The 24,117-nt window shown below is 34.6% G+C and overlaps 1 protein-coding gene across 1 annotated transcript; it reads left to right on the top strand.

Moving 5' to 3' along the window:
• The first annotated feature begins 547 nt into the window (after positions 1-547).
• On the top strand, positions 548-22,710 carry LOC110938951 (protein C2-DOMAIN ABA-RELATED 4). The gene is made up of 5 exons (XM_022180907.2): positions 548-724; positions 1,639-1,734; positions 15,298-15,584; positions 19,244-19,344; positions 22,490-22,710. The coding sequence occupies exons 1-5, from the start codon at positions 548-550 to the stop codon at positions 22,708-22,710; spliced, it is 882 nt and encodes a 293-aa protein (XP_022036599.2).
• Positions 22,711-24,117: the final 1,407 nt, after the last annotated feature.

The following is a 24,117-nucleotide window of genomic DNA, read 5'->3' as shown; positions in this document are numbered from 1 at the left end:
GATATTAAACCAGTCACACATCATATGCTTCCGCAAAAGTCAGGGTGTGACATACACGCAACTTCCCAGTTGACCGACCAGGGAGCACCTAGTGAGTTTTGCAACTGTGTGTCATTTATAACAACATCTAGTTCTTAAACCCAATTAAACCGGTTGAAGCACCCAACCAATGGACCCATAAGACGACATGTTCGTTGTTCGATCCGGTTCTAAAAATGGTTAAACATTTGATTAACTAAAAATCGAATTAATTTCGTGAATCTTAAATTGTGCTTTTTTTATTCTTCTCGCCGGTTAACTTAATTTGTGTTTTTGTTATATACATAAAAACGAATTCCTTTATTTAACATGATGATTACGAAAATGAAGTTTTTCGTAACTATGTATGTTTTTTATAAAGTATCTAAAAATATAATCAAAATTAAAAAGTCTTTTGCTAAGAGTTTTTAATGGAGATGGAGAATTTCAAGCCATGCATTTCTCCACACCAACAAATTTCATTCATTAACAGGAAGTCTGAAACCAAGAGCTGTTTTGGAAGATAGACATGGCATCACCAAAAGCACGTTGTTGTAGTGGTGGCCGTTGCGGTAGCGGAAAAGGAGGAGGAGGAGGTGACAATTTGTTGGGTCATTTGAAAGTTAAAATCAAGAGAGGCCTTAGTCTTGCGGTTCGTGATATTACAGACAGTGATCCTTACGTTGTCATCAAGATGGGTGATCAGGTAATCTGCTTCTAATTTTAAGATTGTTTCATGTTTTTCAATCATTGTATGCAAAAAACAACACATTATGACCATTTTCTCATCTTAAAAACAAATTTGCATTTTTATCGCCATCTGAATATTCATTTATTTGAGAACAGGTTATAACTAAATTAGTCATAAACATATGTATATGGTAATGATACTTGTTGAAGTCCTTGATGGTTAAAAAGACTTGAAAACCTTTCCATCACAACGTTTGGGTCCGAAAACTGTTCTTTTTGGACTAGTGGATCAACCCAAGATTGACTAACGCCCCTACAGTCTGGTCTTGGATTCAATAAATCCATCATTTTAGTTAGGTTTCTAGTCTTGTCCCCTCATGTATTGTGTTCAACCTCTGAATTGAACACCCCTAATGAGTACATTAGTGCATAACGAGTGGTCATAGCTAAAATCTTTCCACTCAGCTCTCATTTATCTAAATGTGGCAACTAGGTCGACGGTTTAACAAGTAGCATCAAGTAACAAATGTGTTAATCGTGTTGGTGGGTTATAACTAATAGGTTAAACAACAAATTAATTAACCTAAACACGGCAAACATGTTAAATATAACAATCAAAAACTATTTATTTTCGTGTAGTGTCACAAGGGTTCACCCACAGATATAAGATGCAGTATATGTTTTATTAGATCAAAATTAACATTTGTAGGTGTAAAACTACATTGTTGGAAACAAACTAAAAGTTTTTTAAGTACATCGAATGGTAGATTAGAATAGCTATTGAAATCTACACTTTCTCACATTTCATGCAATAAGACAATTTTTCTCTCGCTATGAGTATGCTACGTTCATATTGTTTTACCCTTATTAACATAATTCACGCATATAAATCCTCTCCTTGATTAACCTAATGTCAATTACTTGCTGCAGAAACAAAAGACACGAGTTGTCAACAAGGATGTCAACCCTGTGTGGGATGAAGACTTGACTCTTTCCGTAGAGGATGCTAATCTCCCAATTAAACTAGTAAGTACTTGACATGTGTGTATGGATTGAGATTGTGTCAAGTTAGTATCAATATCACAATCGTGTCAATTTTTCCATTTGATTTTCACCCTTCACATACGGACTCACACACAAACACACACATATGAGTAATTAATACGAGAAGAGGCGAAGAATATATGAATAATTACTTTTTTCAATCATAAAAATTTGTAAAATATAAGAAAATTTTTAAATTGCAATGTTTATTCATATATCTTGAAATAAAATACGAACATATTTCATTTATTTATACAAACCAAAACATGTGCAAGTTCTTTCTAAGAAAATGTTACCTACATAAAACCTAACAAATTTGTAGGAAAAAATAAAACGTTATAATAATATATGAACAAATTAATATAACGGGTGTTGTGTACATAACATAAGCATATGTAACTAAAATGTTAACACTTTAAGCATTTATAATTTCATTTTGTATTCCCGAGTTCAAAGAAAAGCAAAAGAAATTAAAGATTTTATGTGTTCATGAGTTGAAAAGAAGAGAAAATCAATGCATAACTTTATGAATATACTCTTGTCGAGTTGTATAATAGGTTAAATGAGAGGGTATAATGGTAAATAGTAAAACCTTATATTTGTCTTCCTTCCACTACCTTCTGTTTTGAAAGGAATGTTATGATCGAAGATCTTCCTTCCACTTCTTTAACTTCATCCCATTAAAAAAAACTCTAAAACACTAATATTTTCCACTTCCTTTCACTTCTTTAGATTAGTAAACTTGGGAACATGGCGTTAGTCGTTTTTTAGTGCCATGGCCGAATTGGTGTTCATAACAAAAGAACCATTGTTGTACGTTTTAGAAATCTGGGATTTAAAGATGTGTAAATTAATAGGAGTTGGCTGGGGCGGATGTAGCTTTATACTACCCCTTGACACTCCAGAGGTGGTGTAAATTTTGGGAAAATTTGAGGTTTTTTCGATTTCGCTGCCCATATAGAAAAGAAAATTTTGAAACGTTGTTCTTTGACGTCTTTTCTAGATCCGCCACTGGGAGTTGGAGTGCATTCACGTTGAAGCCTTTATCCCCATCTATATAAGAACAAACTTTTCTCTAAATTTCATTAATTTTTTTAAAAAAAAATCACACATCCAATTCTTTGTCTCTATCTATTTCTTAGTCACAAACACTTATTTTATCATTTTTTCTTTTTCTTATACACACAATAAAAATATAGATAGATGAATATAAACCTCTAAATATAGAGGTGTACTTTAGTTTCTTTATATTTTCTCAATTGTATTTCCATTTCAATGTGATAGTGCTTTTTTTCTCTTTTTTTTTCTATATCATATAAATAGTGGCTTTAATATGAATGATTTGAAGAATGGTTCTCAACTTATAATATTATATTTTAAGTAAATTGCATAAACCAGCCCTCTACGTTTCAAAATAGTTTAATACATAACTAGTCTCTAAAGCAAAATGACTAAAATGCTATTCTTCTTGGTAGAAATATCTAATATAGTTAGTGCAAGGAACGACAATGATTCAAGAGTTGGACATTTCAGTTTTGGACTTGACGAGTTATGGACAAACCCCATAAATGTAACGAGATCTTTACTCGGTGCTTTTATATAACTTATGCGACTGTAGTGCAATAGAATGTAAGGAAAGTACGACTTTCTAAACTACGAATCGATTTTAAGACAAAATCTGTGTAAGGAAAGTAATAACCTTAGCACAAAAATAAACAACACGAACACACACTACAAACAATGAAGAGAGATATATACAAGTGTAATGTATATAACAAAACCTGCAAACTACTTCTCTTATAAATTTTGGACAATACCTATCTAAAAGTTTACACTTAGTATCAGAGCCGTCCCCGAGAATAATAAAATACTTTTGGACCTTGTGCGAGACAAAAAAGTTGGGCTCCCTTTATATAATATAAACTTATCATTTTATTTATGTATCCAAAAACTACGATACAACGATAATTGCTTGTTATAAAATAAACAAAATAATACTAGTGTAGCTAGATGATCAAACTAACTTACTTAAGCAAATCGTGAGGCTCTCCTAGTGTTTTTAGAAGCTCCAAAAACCACGATACAACGGTAATTGCTTGTTATAAAATAAACAAAATAATACTAGTGTAGCTAGATGATCAAACTAACTTACTTAAGCAAATCGTGAGGCTCTTCTAGCGTTTTTGGAAGCAGAGCTCTCGATCAAGTCTTTATATTCCATACCTTCTAATATTTTGTTTTCAAGAGATATCATCGCCAATCCATTAAGTCTTTCTTGAGACACTGACAATCGCAAATAAGACTTCAACAACTTCAATTCAGAAAAGCTTCTCTCTGCTGATGCAATTGTTACCGGAAATGTCAAAAGCACATGATACGCATTTATAGCATTAGGACAATGACCGAGCCGCATGATATCATTTAAAGCATCAATACGGCTAACAATATAACTCGGTAAGAAGGTCCTAATCAACTTCAACTCCAAATGAAGTTCTTTAGCATCAACGTCCAATTCTTCTTTATTTGTTAATGCATCTTGAAGACGATAACAACGAGCCTTAAGATCTTTTTCATCAAGTGATTCAACTTTTTAGGAAACCAAAACCCAAATATTTTTTTTTTTGAATTTTTGGTATTGATCGAATCTTGTTTCAGGAGAACTTATAGCTTGATCAACAATACATAGAAAGTAGTTGACTTTAAAATCATCATCGAGTGAAAATATAACTTCTTATACACTTGAATTCTCATCAAACCGTTTTTTCCTACGTATCACACATTTTTTTAGGGAATTTCACATTAATACCTAATTCATTGGCAATTTCTATTGCTTCATCCATCGCCTTAGAAAACCCCACTTCTATATAATTTTTGAAGTATTTAATCAATTTGTCCACTTCATCAATAGAAACATCAAGAATCACATCCTTTGATTTCAACTTTTTGCTCACCACATTCACATTTGATAATATTTCATACCAAATGACAATTTGTACCAAAAATTCATAGTCACAAACTCATGCTTTTCAAGTGATTTAGCTTCGCTTTGAATTTTAGGATCTTTATCCAAGTCACTAACTTAGTTCAAAGTTTTTCTTACTTCTACAAGTTTTCTACAAGTTTAATTCTAATTGGCTTAATTGTCACACCCTGGCTTTGCGGAAGCGTGGTTAATTTGGTGTGACTTCTTAATACCATAGCTTAATCATAACAAAGCTATATGAATTAAAACATGCAAGGATCATCCATTAAATTTTAAAACCAAACATAGTATCATTGTTTAAACGGAACAACACTCTAATACCCATAACATTGTTTCCCAACCAAAACAACTTAAACATAACATACACACAGTTTAAGGACTGTGACTTGTCCAGGAAAGAGTCACATTCCCTAAACCCCGGATGACCTTGGAAACTAGTGCAGCGGGAAAACGTGCCATACCGTGCCAGATCTTTTAATTCCCTGAAATACATGTAAGTTGAAAAATCAACAATAATGTTGAGCGAGTTCATGTGTAAGTGAGTAAATAAACCTTTGTATTTATCAAAAATCTTGGTATGTAGCAAATAAGGAAAAAGAGATCACCAATGGTTTGCAAGGCCATTGATATGTGTGAAATGCAAGTAGGAAGGCTCAAACCTAGCAGATTTATGCGTCGGGTACAAAGTCATCCCGAGGTCCGTTATGCTGGGCCTGGGACTGGGCTCGCTACACCCAAATAGATCTATCGCTCCTGCCCCTCGGTCCTACCCTGAGGATTAATGACCTCAAGTTTCCGCCTACCCATTCACATGATCTAAAAAGTAACCCTCCTTACGCTAACCATACCATGTATAAAGTAATCATAAACATTGTAACATGTATTTCACCCCCGCAGTTTAGAAAACTGAAAACAGTTAAGAGAAAAGGGGGACATGAACTCACAGTCAGTGCGTCTCTACCAAGTACTCCGAATGTCAGCTGTGCGACGACCTACATGTACTAATTCTATTAGACGGATGGCCGTGCCTTAGCTTTATAGTTTAGGTTTTTGGGAAATAGTTAGACAACTATTTCGTGTTTATATTTTGCATGTACTTGGTAGTTAATCTCCTTCCCAAAGATGGGGGATTTAATACATGTGCGTTCAATTTATAATATTAAGTCTCACTTAATATATCTTCATTCCAAATATAAATATTTTTCTCAAAAATATTATATTTCCATTTCACATAATCTTTCCCCAAAAAATAATATGTTAATAAAATATACGTTCATAGTCATTTCCGTATAATGCGTAAGTTACGTTTTAGTAATCGTGTGGTAATAATAATTACCGTTGTAACTTATATGTTTATCATGAAAGCGTTTGTATTATTTTGGATTCGTCAACGTTTGTAAATATTATTTTTACTCTAAAAATAATATTTGTGTATTTTCACAAAATAATCATAAACAGTGTTGTGAAAAATTATATTTACCAAATATATATTTATCACGTTTAATTTTGTGAAAATCCCACCTCCGAATATTTGTAAATAAAGTCATGGCGAAATATATTTTGAAAACATATCAAAAATAATTCTAACACTTGTAAATAATTCTAAGTGTTAGGTTTTAGAAAAATTTCGCCAGAGTTTCCTCTGTAACTGGAGGTGGCCACGCTTTCAAGCGTATCATTTTCTTTTACAAAATCATTTCAACCACTTCTTTATTCAATCAAATAATTTCCCGACACATCAAACTAGTCGACAAGCATGTAAATCGCATAATCACATGAACTTATGGTTTTTCCGAAAACTATAGTGTAGATCCCGTTATATTTTGTGGATCTTTGTATAAAGTAACTCAATCTTGTAAAAACCTCGTTTTTAGAATAAATCCATCTTTACAACTTCCCGTCATCTTTCACAAAGATTTTTATTTTGTCGGATCTTTCATTTCACAAGTGTTTATACACTTGTGGTTTGTAAAAATCACACTTGTTAGTGTGTTATCCGTCTTTTAGAAAACATGATTTTCTCGACACTTGGTCCTTTGAAAATACCACTTGCAGATACGTAGATCCGCTAGTTTTAAACACTATTTTACAAGTAAAAATACTTTTACACAAGTTCATGTTTCTCGTGTGGTAGAGTTTCACCTTTTAACCCTTGTACCGATAGAAACAAGCTTATGTCAAGATCTATGATCTTAACAAAGTCGGGTTAAACGATGATCCGAGCTACCACAACGTAGATCGGGCCTCAATATTCACAACTTTCAAATACTACAACTTTTACACAAGTATTAAGCTTTTATCCAACAATATTCATATTTTAGTAGACTTTAAAGATTCAAAATGCAAGTTTCCGAGTTTTAACCGTTACAAATCTTATTAACCACCTTAGAATGATTCGAGTATGAGTTTTAAGTGTTATACCTCTAGCTCGGGGCTAGGGAAGAATCTATGCGAAAATGTGGTGGATAAAAGCAAGATAACGAGGTCCTTCGCCTTCCGTTAGCTCCAAGACTCCTTATGCGTGACCCGAAAGACTTGTATGTGCTTGGAATGTATGGATCAAAAGCCGAAAATGGATGTAGAAGGGGGAGGGGGTTCGGCCGAGAGTTGGGAACAAGAGAGGGAGAGGTGTGTTGGTGAATGTGGAGTGTAAGAACTCTTGTGTAGATGATGATACTTATAGGCATTATCAAGTCCTTAATCCATTGGGTTTAATGTCACCTAGATATCCAACATATGTGTTTAAAATAATCAAACTTGGTACAAGCTTAGTTACACTGGGACCGAAATCGGTCATGGGGGGGGGGGGTCTAGTTCGATTCCAACAAGTTGGTTGGTGTTTAGTTTATTTAACTAGGTTAGATTAGGGGTTAACTCGGTTAGTCACATGTTGTGCTTTAACGCGGGTGTTAGGGTATTCAGGGACCCTAACTGGCTCAGAAAAAGACCAATAGTATTATTGTCAATATTTTTATGTTCCGGGTATAGTCCGGTTGTTCGGTTGGATAGTAATCCGTTAAAGTGCTTAAGTAAGCTTTTAAGTGTCGTAAATAATACTTTTAGTGACACAACTTATTCTACAAAGTGTCAGGAATATTTTCCTTATGTTTTGGCACTTTATTAGTTAGCCAGAAGCTAGTATGTTAATAAAAGTGCTGTGGCTTGTGCTTAGAGTACGTTTTAGGCACATCCAGTCATTATATCTTATTCCTAGAGACGCAGTTCTACAACCCTTGTATCCCTACACTCACTATGGGTGTAGTAAATATTTCTGGCTCATACAGGCCCTTAGAGGCAGTGTCTGCCTGATGCTGGCTTTATCAGCATGTTCAATAGGTTATCCATTCTAATGCTACTGTGCTTTAGCGTATCATGTTTGTCACTAAGGTTCAACGTGTAAATAATGTAGTGACGGTAATTAAAGTATGATGCAGGAATATACAAGTACTAGAAATCAAGTAGCAGTTCGTCAGCAATTTCAGTTAAGCACAGTAATTAAGCAGCAATTAATTATTAATTAAATCGTACGGATACCTGGTTTAGTGAGGGTTGTCACATTAATACTATCTACACGACTTTCTTAACGAGTGACAGACAATGATTTAAGAGTCAATTCTTTAACATTGTTTTTCAAAATTTGCCACCTATTAATAGAATTGGCAAAGATAGTATATATCCGTTGTACTGTTCTGAAATATACCCTAGACTTAGTAATCGTGTTTGCCATGTCACACAACACAAGATGGAGACTATGACAACCACAAGCACTGTACAAAGCTCTAGGGTTTTTTTTTTCTAGAAATCTACTTTGAACTCCACTATGTTTTCCTTTCGTGTTCGCCCATTATTATAGCCTGGACCATGCATATCAACAATATCAAAACCTAAAGACTCCAATTCCTTAGATATAACATCAAAAAGTCCCTTACCGGTGGTATCATCAACAACCAAAAAACCTAAGAATGATTCCTCAACTGTCATATAATTAGAGTTTAAATTCACATACCTCACAATTATGGACATTTGCTCTTGGTGACTTATATCAGGCGTGCAATCGAGTATGATGGAGTACTACTTTGCTTGTTTTATCCTTATGATGATTTCTGTTTTAACTTGATCAGCTAATAATTGTATCAACTCGTTTTGGATATTGTGCCCAAGATAGTGTATATGGAGTTCATCATTCAAAATACGTCGCATGTGTTCTTTTATAATCAGATCAAACTCTTCCAACGTCTCAACCAATCCCAAAAAGTTTCCATTGCTCTTTTGATACAACTTCTCATTTGACCCACGAAAAGCTAAGCCAAATTTAGCAAGAAATTTCATAAGAGCAATAATCCTAAAAATCACTTCTTTCCAATATTATTTTTCTTTTTTTGAAATGCTCATATGCTTCTTTGTCAATTGTTTCATTGCTCTCCAACCTTTGACGCAATTCAAACCATTGATGCATATGCTTGAGATGTTCAAAGCTAACTTCATGGTCTTTAAGAACCTATGAAGCATGTATCCAATCCGAATAACCTTCATTATCCAACCCACCTTTCTTATACCCTTGTCTAAAAAGTTTACAACAAAAACAAAAGACTTTGTCAAGCTCTTTCGAATACACAAGCCATTGTCTATCATACGTCTCCATGATTGATAGAATTCTATTATATATGAATTTAGAAAATCGTCTTCCAACAATATCCAGGGACCCTTATCAATAGTCAAATCTCTTTTCGGACCTTTCATAACCAATTCATTTATCAAGTTAGGATTAAGCCTATCCCAATTTCTAGGGTAAAAAATATCAATACTAGGACTAACACTAGCATCATTTTCACCCACATTAGCTTCATCTACATTAACATTAACACCATCTTCACCCGCATTAGCTTCATCCACGCTAACATTAACATCATATTTACCCAAATTAGCTTCATCCACGTTAACACCCGCATTATCTTCACCCACGTGAACATCTACATTATCTTCATCAACATTAGTACTAGAACTTTGTGGTAGTTTTGAGAAAAAAGTGAGTATACGCGCTTTCTCGTCCTTTGCTTTTTCTTCCTGTGGCTTCTTCTTTTTACGTTTTTGACTACCGGATAGGTGTTTGTATTTAGGAATGGGTGGCATAATTTCTAGATAAAAAAAAAAGAAAGAAAGAAAAGAAAATCAAAGTTTAAAACTAGTCATTTTCATCTAACTCTAAACCTAAAAAATAAACAAGAGTAAACTGCCATTTTGGTCCCTGTGGTTTGGCCAGTTTTGCCACTTTACTCCAAATCTCAAACTTATTACATCTGAGTCCCTGTGGTTTGCATTTTGTTGCCATTTTAGTTCAAATCTCAAAAAACCCCTATTTTGACTGTTAAAAGCTGCTTATTTTGTCCTTTAGTGCAGGGGTATTTTGGTCATTTATGTTTTATTATAAACTGATCATCATCATCCCAAAAATAAACAGCTCTCTCTCTCTTCTCTCTCTCTATAGCACCACCACTGCCACCTCCTCCCTCTCTCTCTCCTCTCTCTAGCACCACCACCACCATAACCTCCTTCCACAACCACCTGTTTCCACCATCACCACCCATTCACCCACCGCCGCATCATCCACCTCCAAACCCTAACCGTCAACCTGTTTAAGAATCGCCAGCCACCACGTTTCTTCTCTCTCTAGAACAAACAAACAACTGATAGATTCACTACATAAGTGCTTCAAAATCACAGAAACTAAAAGGATTCAACACCTAATGTAAATTGAATCCGATTCAATTTCTGAACAAAATCAACAAACGATTTCTGAACAAAAACAAATAGACAAAAAATACAAGATGAATTACCATTCTCCTTCTCATTAATCTCTCCAAAGCTCACATCTAATTTCTGAACAAAATCGGATTCGATTTCTGAACAAAGCTCACCACCGCCATCATAACCCAGATCAACTCCTTCCTCGTTTACCCCCTTCTCTCTATAGCACCACCACTACCGCCCCCATCTGCCACCACCGCCCCCATCTGCCACCACCGCCCCCATCTCAAACCCGAGCCACACCATAACCACCTCCACTGCCGTCGTCAACCACCCCCTTATATCATCATCATAATCACCGTCCATCATCATCATCAGTCATCATCATCATAATCAGTCATCGTCAACCACCCCCTATTTACAGATCTGATGAGTTGCATGGTTTGGACTAAAATGGAGGCATTTTGGTCGCCACGGGAGCCTCACGCGCCGCCGTGGTTGTCGCGAGTGGGATAGGCTCACACTTCACCCAGACCGTTGCTCGGTCCGTTGACAAATGGGTGTTCCGGGAACCGAATCGTTTTGATAAAAAAGGCCAAGATGCAAATGGGGTTTGGAAAAAGATGGGATCTTGGATAGATGTGAATTTTAGTAGAGAAGCCATTGATGCAGTTGGATGCAAAGGGAAGCTTTATATGGTGAACGGTGGTAAAGAAGGGATGCTTTATTGTCTGGTAATATAATAAGGGGTTTTTTAATATTATGTGTTTTTTCAATTATTGAAATACATTAATGAAAATTTAATGCCCAAACTACCCCTTTAGAAAAGGACAAAAAAGGTCATTAAATCAGTAAAAATTCAGACATTTTGAGATTTGGACTAAAATGGCAACAAAATGCAAACCACGGGGACCCAGATGTAATAAGTTTGAGATTTGGACTAAAGTGGCAAAACTGGCCAAACCACAGGGACCAAAATAGCAGTTTACTCAATAAACAATTATACATTAAAGTCTCAAAAGATTCAATCATTTAATTTCAAACATTAAAGATTCACAGTTTCATCTAGTTCTAAATCAATAAATCTAAACAACAAAGATTCAAGGTTTCATGTAATTGACTAATTATATAAATCTAAAAATAAAAATGAAAAATACATTCTATTAATCGATTTTACAATTGAAAATTACATACCTCAAGGATGAAATCTTGAATATTCTTTAACTACGTTTTAGAATATAGATGATCGGATAATGATGATGAAAAACGTCAAAAAAACACCGAAACTTCAGTAATACGAACTACGATTGCACGACAGTTTGGAAGGTTTTTTTAGCACACAGGCCCCACACGTACAAGGGATAAACTGCAATTGGAATTTTGACCTTTTACTTCAGCTTTAGGACATAATGTTCAGCGTTTGGACTTGTTTTATATACATAACATAATAAAGTTATAAATATCTGTCGGGCCCCTAACATCTTTGGGCCTTGGGCACCTACCTAGCTTGGTCGGCCCATAAGCCGGGTCTACAAAGAACAATATATTGAGTACAGATTTTGGAAATGAAAACATACAAACAGGATTTAATATATGCAGAAATTATAGCACGAATTAGAAAGCATCATACATGAATTCAAAAAGAAATCAAAACTATACCTCACGGTGTAACCTGAACTAAACTCCTATTGTGGTCTTGATCTTTCAGCAAAAAATCTCCCTGAAACAAAATGAAATCATTTAGGATTCTAAGATTCCACAAATTCAAAAACCAATAATCAAGGTTTAACCTTATATGAATTCAGAAAGAAAACAAAACAAAACAAAACTATACCTCACAGTGTAACTTGAACTAAGCTCTTATTGTGGTCTTGATCTCTCAGCAACAAATCTCTCTGAAACAAATTGAAATCATCTAGGGTTCTAAGATTCCAAAAATTCAAAAACCAATCAAGACTTAGCCAGCTAGAGAAATTGAAAATGAAATGTAGGTTGAAAGTGAGATGGAGAAGTAACTTTATGGGAGAGATTTCAAGATTTCAAAGTCAATTAGCTGAATACAGATTTGAGCTAAGCATAGTGATTTCATAATTGAAACTGAAAACATCGTTATGAGAATCTTAGATGTCAAAACCCAAGCTTCTTTTTTGGGAGATTCATAGATATAGAGATCCAATCAACATCTTGCACATGGATTACTAATGAAAAGGTTTTTGCCATTCGGATTCAAAGTGAAAAACTGTATGGAGAGAACTCCTATTACTTTATGATTCTACACGTAACAGGTCAATTAGCCCATGAAGATGCAATTGGGTCAAACGTGTGCATCAATGCCTTAGTACATCTATGCTTAATTGACATTGACTGCATCCCTTAAGTTTTCAACATCTCCACATTCTCTCTCTAATATCTATTATATACAGGAACAGGATCGGGAGAAAACGCCTTAAAGTGTGAAAACGGTGACAACGATTCTCAGCCACAAGATCTTAGTGGTTTGTGGCTGAGATTGATGCGATGGCATTTTTGTTAATACTAGGGGCCTTGGAACTACCCAGAGGGGTAAAATAGGAAGATCCAAACAAGGGTGCAAATGCTAATCACATGTCGTCATCCCCCCCCCCCGACATATTTAAACGCCAATAACCTTTTTATACGCGATTATTTTTTCAAAAAAATCACACCATAAAGTTCAACGTTTTTTTATCTTTCCAGTGGGTATACTATTAGTATATTTTTTTCGAAAAAAACGAAGGGTGGGTTTTATTATGGCGTTTTAAACTTTGTTTTTTACGGCGTTTTCAACTAGGTTTTTATGGCGTTTTTCTAAAGTGGGTGTTTTTATGGCGTTTTTCAACCAGTTTTTATGGCGTTTTCTGAACTAAGTGTTTTTATGACGTTTTTTACTGAGTTTTTCATGGTGTATTTTTCTGAACTAGGTGTTTTATGTCGTTTTCAACTGAGTATTTTCATAGCGTTTTTCTGAACTAGGTGTTTTTATGGCATTTTCTTTCAACTGAGTTTTTATGGTGTTTTTTTAAACCAGGTGTTTTATAGCGTTTTCAACTAGGTATTTTTCATAGAGTTTTTTGAACTTCGTGTTTTTATGGCGTTTTTATTTGAACACCTAGTTCATGTTATTTTTTTAATTTCAAAACTATTGCAATAGTATACTCGTTAGAAAGATAATAAAACACTCAATTTTGTGGTGTATTTTTTTTATATAATCACGTATAGAAAAGTTACGGGAGTTTAAAAAAGATGGTGGAATATGCATGTGAGTGGCATGTGCATGAGCTTTGTGACAATATTACCCTTAGTGTAAGCTAGCATCAACGCCACATGTCAACACCAAAATCGTTCTCACCGTTTTCACACTTTTAGACGTTTTCCCGAAATATATATATATATAGGAAGAGGATCATGAAAACACTATATCTAAATGAGAAAACTAGAAAACTAACTAAAAAAAGCCTGGAAAAAGCCTAAAAAAAGCTAAAAAACATACCAAAATTTTATTTTTTTACTAATTTTTATAAAAGAATCGCCATTTTTTATATATAAAAAAATTTTCAAAAAAAAAACTTGTACTGCACATGTGCATTATATCCGTATTAGTGCACATGTGCACTACAACAATTTTTTTTTAAATTTTTTCCATACATAAAAAATAGCGATTTTTTTATAAAAAATTGTAAAAAAAAATTTGGTATATTTTTTAGGCATTTTTAGTTAGTTTTTTGGTTTTCTCATTTAAACTAGTTTTCTCATGATCCATCTGCTATATATATATATATATATATATATATATATATATATATATATATATATATATATATATATATGACAAAGATCCGTTAGGAACCACCCTTTATTGCGAGAACCGTGAGAACCAATGTGAATACAACAAAAAATGCCTAAAAATAGCTAAAAAAACACACAAATTTTTTTTTAATATTTTTTATAAAAAAAAATCGCTACTTTTAGTAGCCAAAAAAAGAAAATTTAAAATTTTTTTTTGGCTACTAAAAGTTGCGATTTTAACATAAAAAATATTAATAAAAATTTAGATTTTTTTTTTGATTTTTTTAGATTTTTTAGGTTTTTTGGGGGTTTAGTTTTTAGCATTTTAGCTTGTGGGGGGGGGGGGTTAAGTTTTTTTAGGTTTTTTGGGGGTTTTAGTTTTTAGCATTTAGCTTGGGGGGGTGGGGGGTTTAGGTTTTTTTAGTTTGTGTTCACATTGGTTCTCGCGGTTCTCGCAATAAAGGTGGTTCTCGCAAAAACCTTACCCTATATATATATATATATATATATATATATATATATATGGGAAGGTTATCGTACAATAGTTCCTTAACGAACGAAACATACGTGACTAAATTACGCACGTTATAAAATTCAAACCCTAATCACGCATAGGGTAAACATAAAATCACGCATGTGCAAAACAGAGAAATCACGCATGTGGTAAAAACAGAAATCACGCATGAGTATAACCTAATTCCGCATATTATTTTCATAATTACACACGTTATTTTGTGGTCACGTACGCTTCGCATGTTAAGGGAATTTTGTAGTTTTAAGTTTCTCTCTCTCTCTATATATATATATATATATAAGTTACAGTAATTGAAATATTGATTATAAGTATAAGTATTGTGATATAAAAATATGCTCCACAAATAGTATGGCTCCCCGTTACAAAAAAATGAGTAGCTTATAAATAATATAAACAAATGAAAAACCTAAACTTTTATGGTAACTAATATATAATTTAGACAAAAATATGTAACTTTTTATAGTGGTTTTGATTGCAGACCGTGTATGACCATGATATGCTATCAAAAGATGACCCGATGGGAGATGCAGAATTTGAAATAAAATCATTTGTGGATGCGCTGAAGTTACCTCGTTTAGAGAGGCATCCAAATGGGACCGTTCTAAAGAGGATACCACCTGTGAGGACAAACTATCTTGCAGAAGAAAGTTGCATTATATGGAAAGATAAAGAGGTTGTTCAACAACTCTCTCTTCGATTACGAAATGTTGAAACCGGTGAAGTTGATATTGAACTACGTTGGATCCATGATCCACCTACAACGATGTAAGGGATACAATAATTTATAACTAAATACCTGTATTTATTTTTAACTACTTTAAGCATAACCTAATTTAATTTTGATAATGTCAAGATGTACATGATTTTCAGTGACGTTGATTTAATTTCCATGTGGAATAGAGTTGTATAATTTGATAGTTTTTTTTTTTTTTTTTTTTTTTTTTTTTTTTTTTTTTTTTTCATATGAGGGTTGCATTATTATAAATCATATGTTATGTTAAGGTCCTTGCTGGGTGCCGAATCTAACAAATAAAATATTATAGTATGTGTTAAAAATAAAATCAAAATTGGTTCATAGTCAACACAGTGAAAGCTGGGGGACCTACTAGTCATTTCTGTAGAGTTTATATGTTTTAGCTGCAAGTGAATAATGTTCCTTTCTTTAGGGACTAGAAGTGTCACATTAGAAGTAGAGTTTGTTAAATGTTAGTTGGATGAACAGATTTGGGGCTTTTGCTTGTATAGCTATTTAGATCAAATTGATTAGGTTATCACTTGTAATTCTTGTTGGTTCATCCGTCTGTCGACTACGTCTTATATCAAGTCTTGCGTTGTTTAGGATAGAACCGGGCACGAAATCCAAGAGATTTGTATTAGATAGTGATTTCGCCCCAAATGACATGTTGTCATTTGGAGCGAAATCTCATAAACCTGATTTCGCCCATGTGTCAAAGAACTAATTTCGCTCCTATGGTAACCATATGATTTCGCTTCTTATGGACATGGTATGTAGGAGCGAAATCAGAACCCTATATAAAGGGTATCATGAGCGAAATCAGAGACATAGTTTAAGGTGTTTTCTTTCGGTGAGCCACGAAGTGCTGCCGAAGTGTTGTCAGAGCTTGTAATTGTTTCAGTAATCAATACAACAATAGTTTAAAGTGAATCCAGCTGTAATTGCACCAAGACATTAGTTTCGCCTCTTGTTTTGGATAAGAATTCTTCTGACCGACTCAATCAGGGCCGAAAACGATCCTACAAGTGGTATCAGAGCTCAGGAGGAAGAGTTCTTGCTATTTCAGCTGCATATTCTGTTTTTCTACACCTTCTTTATCATTTGTTGAAAATTTTTCACTGTAAAACCAGCTCAATTTCACACACAGCACTCGTAATCATACATTAATAAACCCTTGAAAGTTTCAAAGTTAAAATCGACCTAAATCTTAGTATTTTTGAAATTTCGCTCATAGTGACTCGTGAAAATGGTGACATCATGCTGATTTCGCTCAGAGTTCACACTTGATTTCGCTCATACAGTCATCTTACATCAGATTTCGCTCCAAGCTATGTCTGATTTCGCTCCAAGGTTAAGTGTTGATTTTGCTCAAAGGGTTTAAGGATTGATTTCGCTCAAAAGAAACTAGGTGATTTCACTTATAAGACTAATTGTTGATTTCGCTCTTGTGACCATCAAACCTGATTTCGCTCTTGTGACCATCAAGCTTAATTTCGCTCTAAGGTCACTTTGGAATTTCGATCAAAACCCTAATTTTGCCTAAGCTTGGAAATTTGTGAATTTTTGGACATTTGAACAATGGATAACGAATTCTATAATGCCTTTGTTAGTCCGATTTCAATCACACAGAATGCTTTACTAGAAAACGAAACCGGGACATCTCAAAAACCACCTAAGCTCATGGATATTGATGATTATAATGCATGGTCTGAACGGTTTGGAAACTGGGTTGAGGCGTATCATTTGGATGCTTGGGAACACACTGAAGAGCCGTATGTTAGGCCCACAAGAAATAATACTCAGTTAACAATTAGAGAAATGAGTACTGAAGATAAAAAGAAATATAGGGATGAGAAATTGATGGTGAGTCTGCTTCAGCAAGCGATAAAAGAAGATATCCCGATACTGCTTCAACATGATGGAACTGCTTATTCAATTTGGACAGAATTGGAAGCAAAATTAGTTGGAAGTGATGATATGCACAAAACAAAATGTCTCTCATGAAGAAAGAATTTGATCTGTTTCGTGGTTTGAAATCCGAGAACACCAAGCAAATTATCGAGAGATATTGTAACTTGGTGAGAAATATGTCAAAACTTGGTATTAAAAAAGATACTGATGAATTGATTGAAAAACTTGCAGATGCGCTACCTCATGAAATCTGGGGAACGTTTCTGATGATGCTGAGATCCAACAGAAAAGACTATAAAAGTATGACACTGGGAGATTTCATCAAACATCTGGAAGCTCAAAAGATGGAGTAGAGGAAGATCGCCAGGATGAAGAACTATGATGGAGAACAGGACATCAGCTTGTACTACAAGAGTGGTGTTACTGGAATAACAAATCATTCTCCAAAAATTGAAACTGCTTTCAGTGTGAAAGACTCCTCTGAAAAGAAATCTCAGGGATCAAGCAGCACAAGATTTTCATCATTCGATCCAAACATTTCTGCAACAAAGAATGGAAGAAAACTACAATGCAATATTGTATTAAATCTTGAGAGTGATCAAGATTATTCTGAAGAAGTTGCTAAAAATCAAATGTCTTTGTTGGGAATGGTGTTAGAATCCTATAGTAGTTTTGTGGCCGGAAAGATCGGTAATCCAATGCTCACGAAAGAGGATTACGATCAAATTGATGCTGAAGAAATGGAACTTATGGATATTAAATGGTGCATAGCCAGTGTTTTGAGACGAGCCGAAAAGTTTAAACAAATTACAGGCCGAGATGATTTTTGTGAGGCTCATGTTTCACCTTTAGGTTTTGATAAGAGTAAAGTTACGTGTTTTCGTTGTAGGGAAAAGGGGCATTTCAAGAGAGAGTGCACTAATCGAGAAGCAAGTAGAGCTCAGAATCCTTTCGGAAACAACGATTATCACAAAAAGGCGATTTATCATCAAATCACACCACAAGCATCACATCAGGCACAAACTGCACACGGGAGAGATGTTATTGAAGGTTCAAAAAGAGCGTGTCTAGTTAATCAGGGCAAATATGATAATTTTAGCTGGGATAAATATCTTCCAACAAACAGCAAAGTGTGTTTGGCAGAACAAGATGATGAAAAATTGGCTGAAGGTTTCTGTTGGGACAATTTTTGCCCAGATCAAGAACTCATGGCCAAAGAGATGTCCAAAGACACTTCAAATGTTAAAGCTTTCATTGCAAATGCCTACGATCTGAAATGGGTAGAAAAGTGCAGAAAAGTCATGGAAGCTACAGAGGAAAAACGGAGAAAGCTTGAAGAAGAGGAAGAGAGATTAAAAGTTGAAGCTGAAGCCGAGAAAAAGAGAAGAGCTGAATTTTTACGATCAAACAGAACAGTCAAGGATGTTCCTGAATTTTAAGTCAAATTTGATGCAGAACCTGTCAAAGTTCCTGAAAAGTGCATGAACTGTGATTCTTTAATCAAGCAGAACAATGAGTTGCTGCACAATATAAACAGATTAAAAGAATCCTATGATACAATGAACAGAGAAATCAACAAGTATACTGATTCAAATGGTGAACAAGCAGTGGCAATGAATACACTGAAGAGAGCTTACATAGGACAACTTGATAATGTCAATTTTCATATAAAGAAGTGTGCTGAGCTGGAACTAAAGCTGGAAACACAAAGAATCGAAACTGAAAGAGTCAACAAGTTATTAGAAAGTTACTCATGTTCTACTTTTGTTGTTGACAGGATTTATCCGATCGTGGAGGAATTGAAGACGTTTGAAGGAATGGAGGTTTCGGAAGAAGAGGAATCCGTGACAGAAGATAGAGATAAAGTGAAGATTTCTGGTAAGAAACCAAGTGTTGTCTATCACAAATGTCCGCCCCCGATCGAAAATGGATATTCACCTCGAAATCCAAATTCCGAAAGAGTCGAAAAAGCAATAACTTACAATGGGAGTCTGGACCGTTGGATAATTTGCCAGAAAATATTGATGTCACATACACGTCATCCGACACTGATCATGAGTCAAAGTTGATAAAAAGTGTGGTCGATCAGGTGTTAGATAAAGATGACATAGAGGAGTCAAAACCTGAGTCCAAATCCAAGTCAAAGTCTGGGTCCGATACGTCAAAGTCAACAATAAAAAAGGACAAACGGGTTTATGATAAAGAGTTTTTGCTATCAAAATCTAATTTGAATGATGAATCATTCAAAGTGGCATATACTTTGAAAGATTCTGACAAATTATATTCTGATAAAGCTTTTCAAATAAGAAGTGTCAGATTCGAAATGATTCAAAAGGTTTTCAAAATTACAGAGATTAATATTTCTGAAATAAAAGATTTAAATCTTATTGGAAAACCTAAACAATACATTCAAGAGAACAACAAAGAATTAACAAGAAAATGGGTTACAATTGTGGTTACAGTTTCCAAAAGAAACCAAACCATAATCGTAATTTCGAAAAGAAAGGTCTTGATTTTATTCAACCGAAAAATTATAAAAATGAAAAAATTTATAAACCAAAAATTGTGTTTGTTTCGGGGAAAACATCAGAGGCTGAGAAAGAACAAATATTCAGAAAACAGACAAATCGAGAATTCCTTGCCAAGAAGCAAGAAGAGTTGAAGAAGAATGATGTTCAGAAAAAGATTGAAAAGAGAACCTGTTTTCAGTGTAAAACTGTTGGTCACGTTGCTAGGAATTGTCCGAAGACATTCAAACCAAAACAGGAAGTTTCTGGTAAATTGAAAGAGAAAGTTGTCGAGAAAACTGAACTTTCAACCCGAAAGTTTACTGGCTTTGAAAATTCAACCTTTGAGAAGGGAGAATGTTCAAAGAGTGCTTTGAAAAGAAAAGAAAATATATCAAATCAAAAATGGGTTGTGAAAGGTTCAGGTAATAATTCTGGTGATGAATCTGATTCCACAAAATCAGAGGAGCCATGTGTTGAAAGAAAGGTTGAAAGATCAGTTTCAACTATGAATAATGAAAATTTTCCACCTTGCGTGCTGAAAATTTTATGAAGAAAGTTGGAAAAGTAGAAATTTCAAATCAATTTTATTCTGACAAGAAGAAATTTGATGTTGAAAAGACTTTCAATGGAAATGTGAAACGTATCTTTGGGCAAATGGTCAATGGTAAGGCCAAAAGTGTCAAAGACTTTTATGCTTCTAAAAGACGTGTTCACAAGTCTGTTGAAAGAAAAGATGAAGAAGAAAATGTTGTTACACCCAAGGAAGGTCAGGCTTGGGTGGATATATTTTTCAAAGAGTAAAAACCTGACTTGCTGGAGCTCCCAAGTTGGTAATCGTGGAGCATGAATCGGCATCAGTCTTTAAAATACTTACAAAATTTGTTTTGAAAGAAGGAATTGCCGGAACTCTCAGGTTTGTAAGCGTGGAGTAGGAATCGGCACCTTGAGAATTCAACCAACAGATGGTAATTGGTTGAAAAGCAGGTTTGAGTGGTATGTTTGTGATTGATACAAGTGGTTCAGAATTTGAATCAGGTTGATACTACAAGTGGTTATTCAAGGTCATTAAATTGAACTTGAGTTAACTATCATTCAAAATATTGGCAAACAAAGTGATGATTTGGTCCCCAAAATTTTACAAGTGGTAAAATCAACAAAACTTATTTTCCGGAAAAACCATTCTGATTAAAACAAACTTAAGTGTTTTGAAATCTTAATGGGAAAGTAGTTTGTTGTGAGGGGGAGTTCTTATTGTTTATGCCAAGCGAATGGAGAATTGAGGCGATTCGATATCAGTTGTCATGTTCTATACAGTTTGTTTTCAATTTTCTTTAGATGTTTTTGTATTTTAGGGGGAGTAAGAAATTTTCAGAAAATCCAAAAACATTAGAAAATTTGAAAAAGCCAAAAAACATGATAAAACTGAAAAATGAGTTTTTGCTGCATAAAAGAGGAAATGATAGTACATCAGTGGACTATCATTACACGCTAAAGATATGTAAAGATAAAATGTGATAAACAATTTCACTGTGGATGTGTCAGTAGGTTTTTACACATTTAGTAAACTGTAACGAGATATAAACCTAAATACAAACTTGCTTATTCTGTGGGTTAACAACTTCTTGGATATATAGGTAACCCTGAAATCTTGTTTGAAAGGTCCCGTATTCTGAGATACTAGGTCTTTATGCTCAGTGATATCTGGGGTATTATCCCGGGACTTCTGCTGTATAGAAATACTGACCTAGTCCCCGGATAATGCTTTTCGCAAATGCTTGAAACATAGCATCACCCTCAGCAAGCTGATGAAACAATAAAATTGATAGTCGCTGCTGTTGTAATAAAAAGATCCTCTAAAGGGGACACACCGAAAGTCGAAGCCGTCATCTCTTTGCGTATACGGAAGTATCGACCTGAGCTCTCATGGCCCTCGCATTTAACCCCTTTACAGATATCATTTGTGGTATACTCACCTGTAAGACTGAATATTGGGATCTGGATACGGGAGTATATTCAAGTAGTAGGACACACGAATAAGTTTAAGTCATTAAGACATTAATCGCATATCTCGAAACAGTTGAACTTTGTGTGAAAATTTAGGTGGACAAACATACTGACAATCTAGGTGAATTGTTTAGAGCTTAAAATGAAATCTAGCTTAACGGTGTTAGTGATTTGTCTCAAAAACTGATATGATCCTCTTGCACGAACGCACAAAAATATTGTCTGTAAATATTCCGTTTCTACATTTATTTTCTTTCAGAAAATCCAAAAAGATTTTTGACAACTGGTGTTGAGAAGCTAATTTTTGAAATTCCAAGTGCTAAACATGAAGAACAGGTTTGGAAGAGATTATGTGAAGTTGTTAAGTTTGCATGATAAGAGCTAAGAAAAGATCCTGAACGGAAAATTACTATTAAATGCTTCTTACGATAGTTTCTTAAAGTTTAAAGGTTTAATCTTTTAAAGAAACTTATATGTTGGGTAGAGATTGTGAAGGTAATTTGAGTCAGGTGACGATACTGAACCAAAAAGAGAGCCTGGGAACGATCTTGAAATGAATCTTGAAATCGTGAATTCCAGACAATCCCAGCAGATTGAGAGGGGGAGTCTGAAGACAATGTTGATAAAGCAGGGAAAGCCAGTATTGATTCTGGATTTGCTGATGCTGATAAAGTTTAAAGATTCAACATCCGAGGGAGAAGAGTTTGTTGATGATAAAGAGAGAGAATGAGGATTCTTGCAATAACAAATACTTCAGAGAATGATCGAAGACTGATAAAGACTGAAAGTTGACAACTGAAGACTCGACACCGAAGACTCTGTCAACATCCGAGGGGAGTTTGTTGGTGCATCCTTTTGTCGACTACGTCTTGTATCGAGTCTTGCGTTGTTTAGGATAGAACCGGGCACGAAATCCAAGAGATTTGTATTAGATAGTGATTTCGCCCCAAATGACATGTTGTCATTTGGAGCAAAATCTCATAAACCTGATTTCGCCCATGTGTCAAAGAACTAATTTCGCTCATATGGTAACCATATGATTTCGCTCTTATGGACATGGTATGTAGGAGCGAAATCAGAACCCTATATAAAGGGTATCATGAGCGAAATCAAAGACATAGTTTAAGGTGTTTTCTTCCGGTGAGCCACGAAGTGCTGCCGAAGTGTTGTCAGAGCTTGTAATTGCTTCAGTAATCAATACAACAACAGTTTAAAGTGAATCCAGCTGTAATTGCACCAAGACATTAGTTTCCGCCTCTTGTTTTGGATAGGAATTCTTCTGACCGACTTAATCAGGGCCGAAAACGATCCTACAATTCTCTTTCAATTTCGACTATGTATGATTGTTATGGTTTTGATTCAATATATAGTCATTAAGTTGTACTAATTTCAGTCTGTTTCTTTGGTGTTTGATTAACAATTGGTATTAGAGCCTTGTTGGCTCAGTTCACATAAATTTGTTCATGAATTCTGAAACTAAAGATCAAGATGGTGTCTGCTAAGTTTAAACAAAAAAAATTCGATGAAAGACACGATTTCAATTTGTGGAGAGTGATAATGAGTGAGCTACTAGTTCATCAAAGCATTAGTGATGCTTTGTTGGGTGAAGTAAACTTTCTTGGCGATCTTACTAAGATAGAAAAGGAAGATATACTCGAAAAGGATCACAATGCAATCATATTTAGTCATGGTGATAAACTATTGAGAGAAGTGTCAAAAGAATCATCTACAACTAGTGTTTGGGAAAAGTTAGAGGTTCTATACACCATTAGCCAATCATTTGTATTTGAAGAAGAAACTCTATACCTTTCATATGACTTTTTGGAAAGTCTATTGAAAACCACAATAATGAATTCAATAAATTAATGTTGGATCTTGAAAACATTGAAGTGGAGTTAGATGATGAAGATCAAGCAATTATCTTCCTTACATCCTTACTATCTTTTTATGAGCATTTTGTGGATACACTTATGTATGGGAGGGAAACTAACCATGAAAGAAGTGTTAACAACTCTTAATTCAATAGAATAAAAGAAGATAATAGATTCAAAGAAGAAGGTGGAGATGGATTGTTCGTAAGGGGCTGACCAGAGGAGTTTCAATCAAAAGAAATAGCCTAGAACCGAGTCAAAGTTTA

This window comes from Helianthus annuus, chromosome 5, assembly GCF_002127325.2.
Source record: "Helianthus annuus cultivar XRQ/B chromosome 5, HanXRQr2.0-SUNRISE, whole genome shotgun sequence".
Lineage (NCBI taxonomy): Eukaryota > Viridiplantae > Streptophyta > Magnoliopsida > Asterales > Asteraceae > Helianthus > Helianthus annuus.
This window is presented reverse-complemented; position numbering and strand designations above follow the sequence as displayed.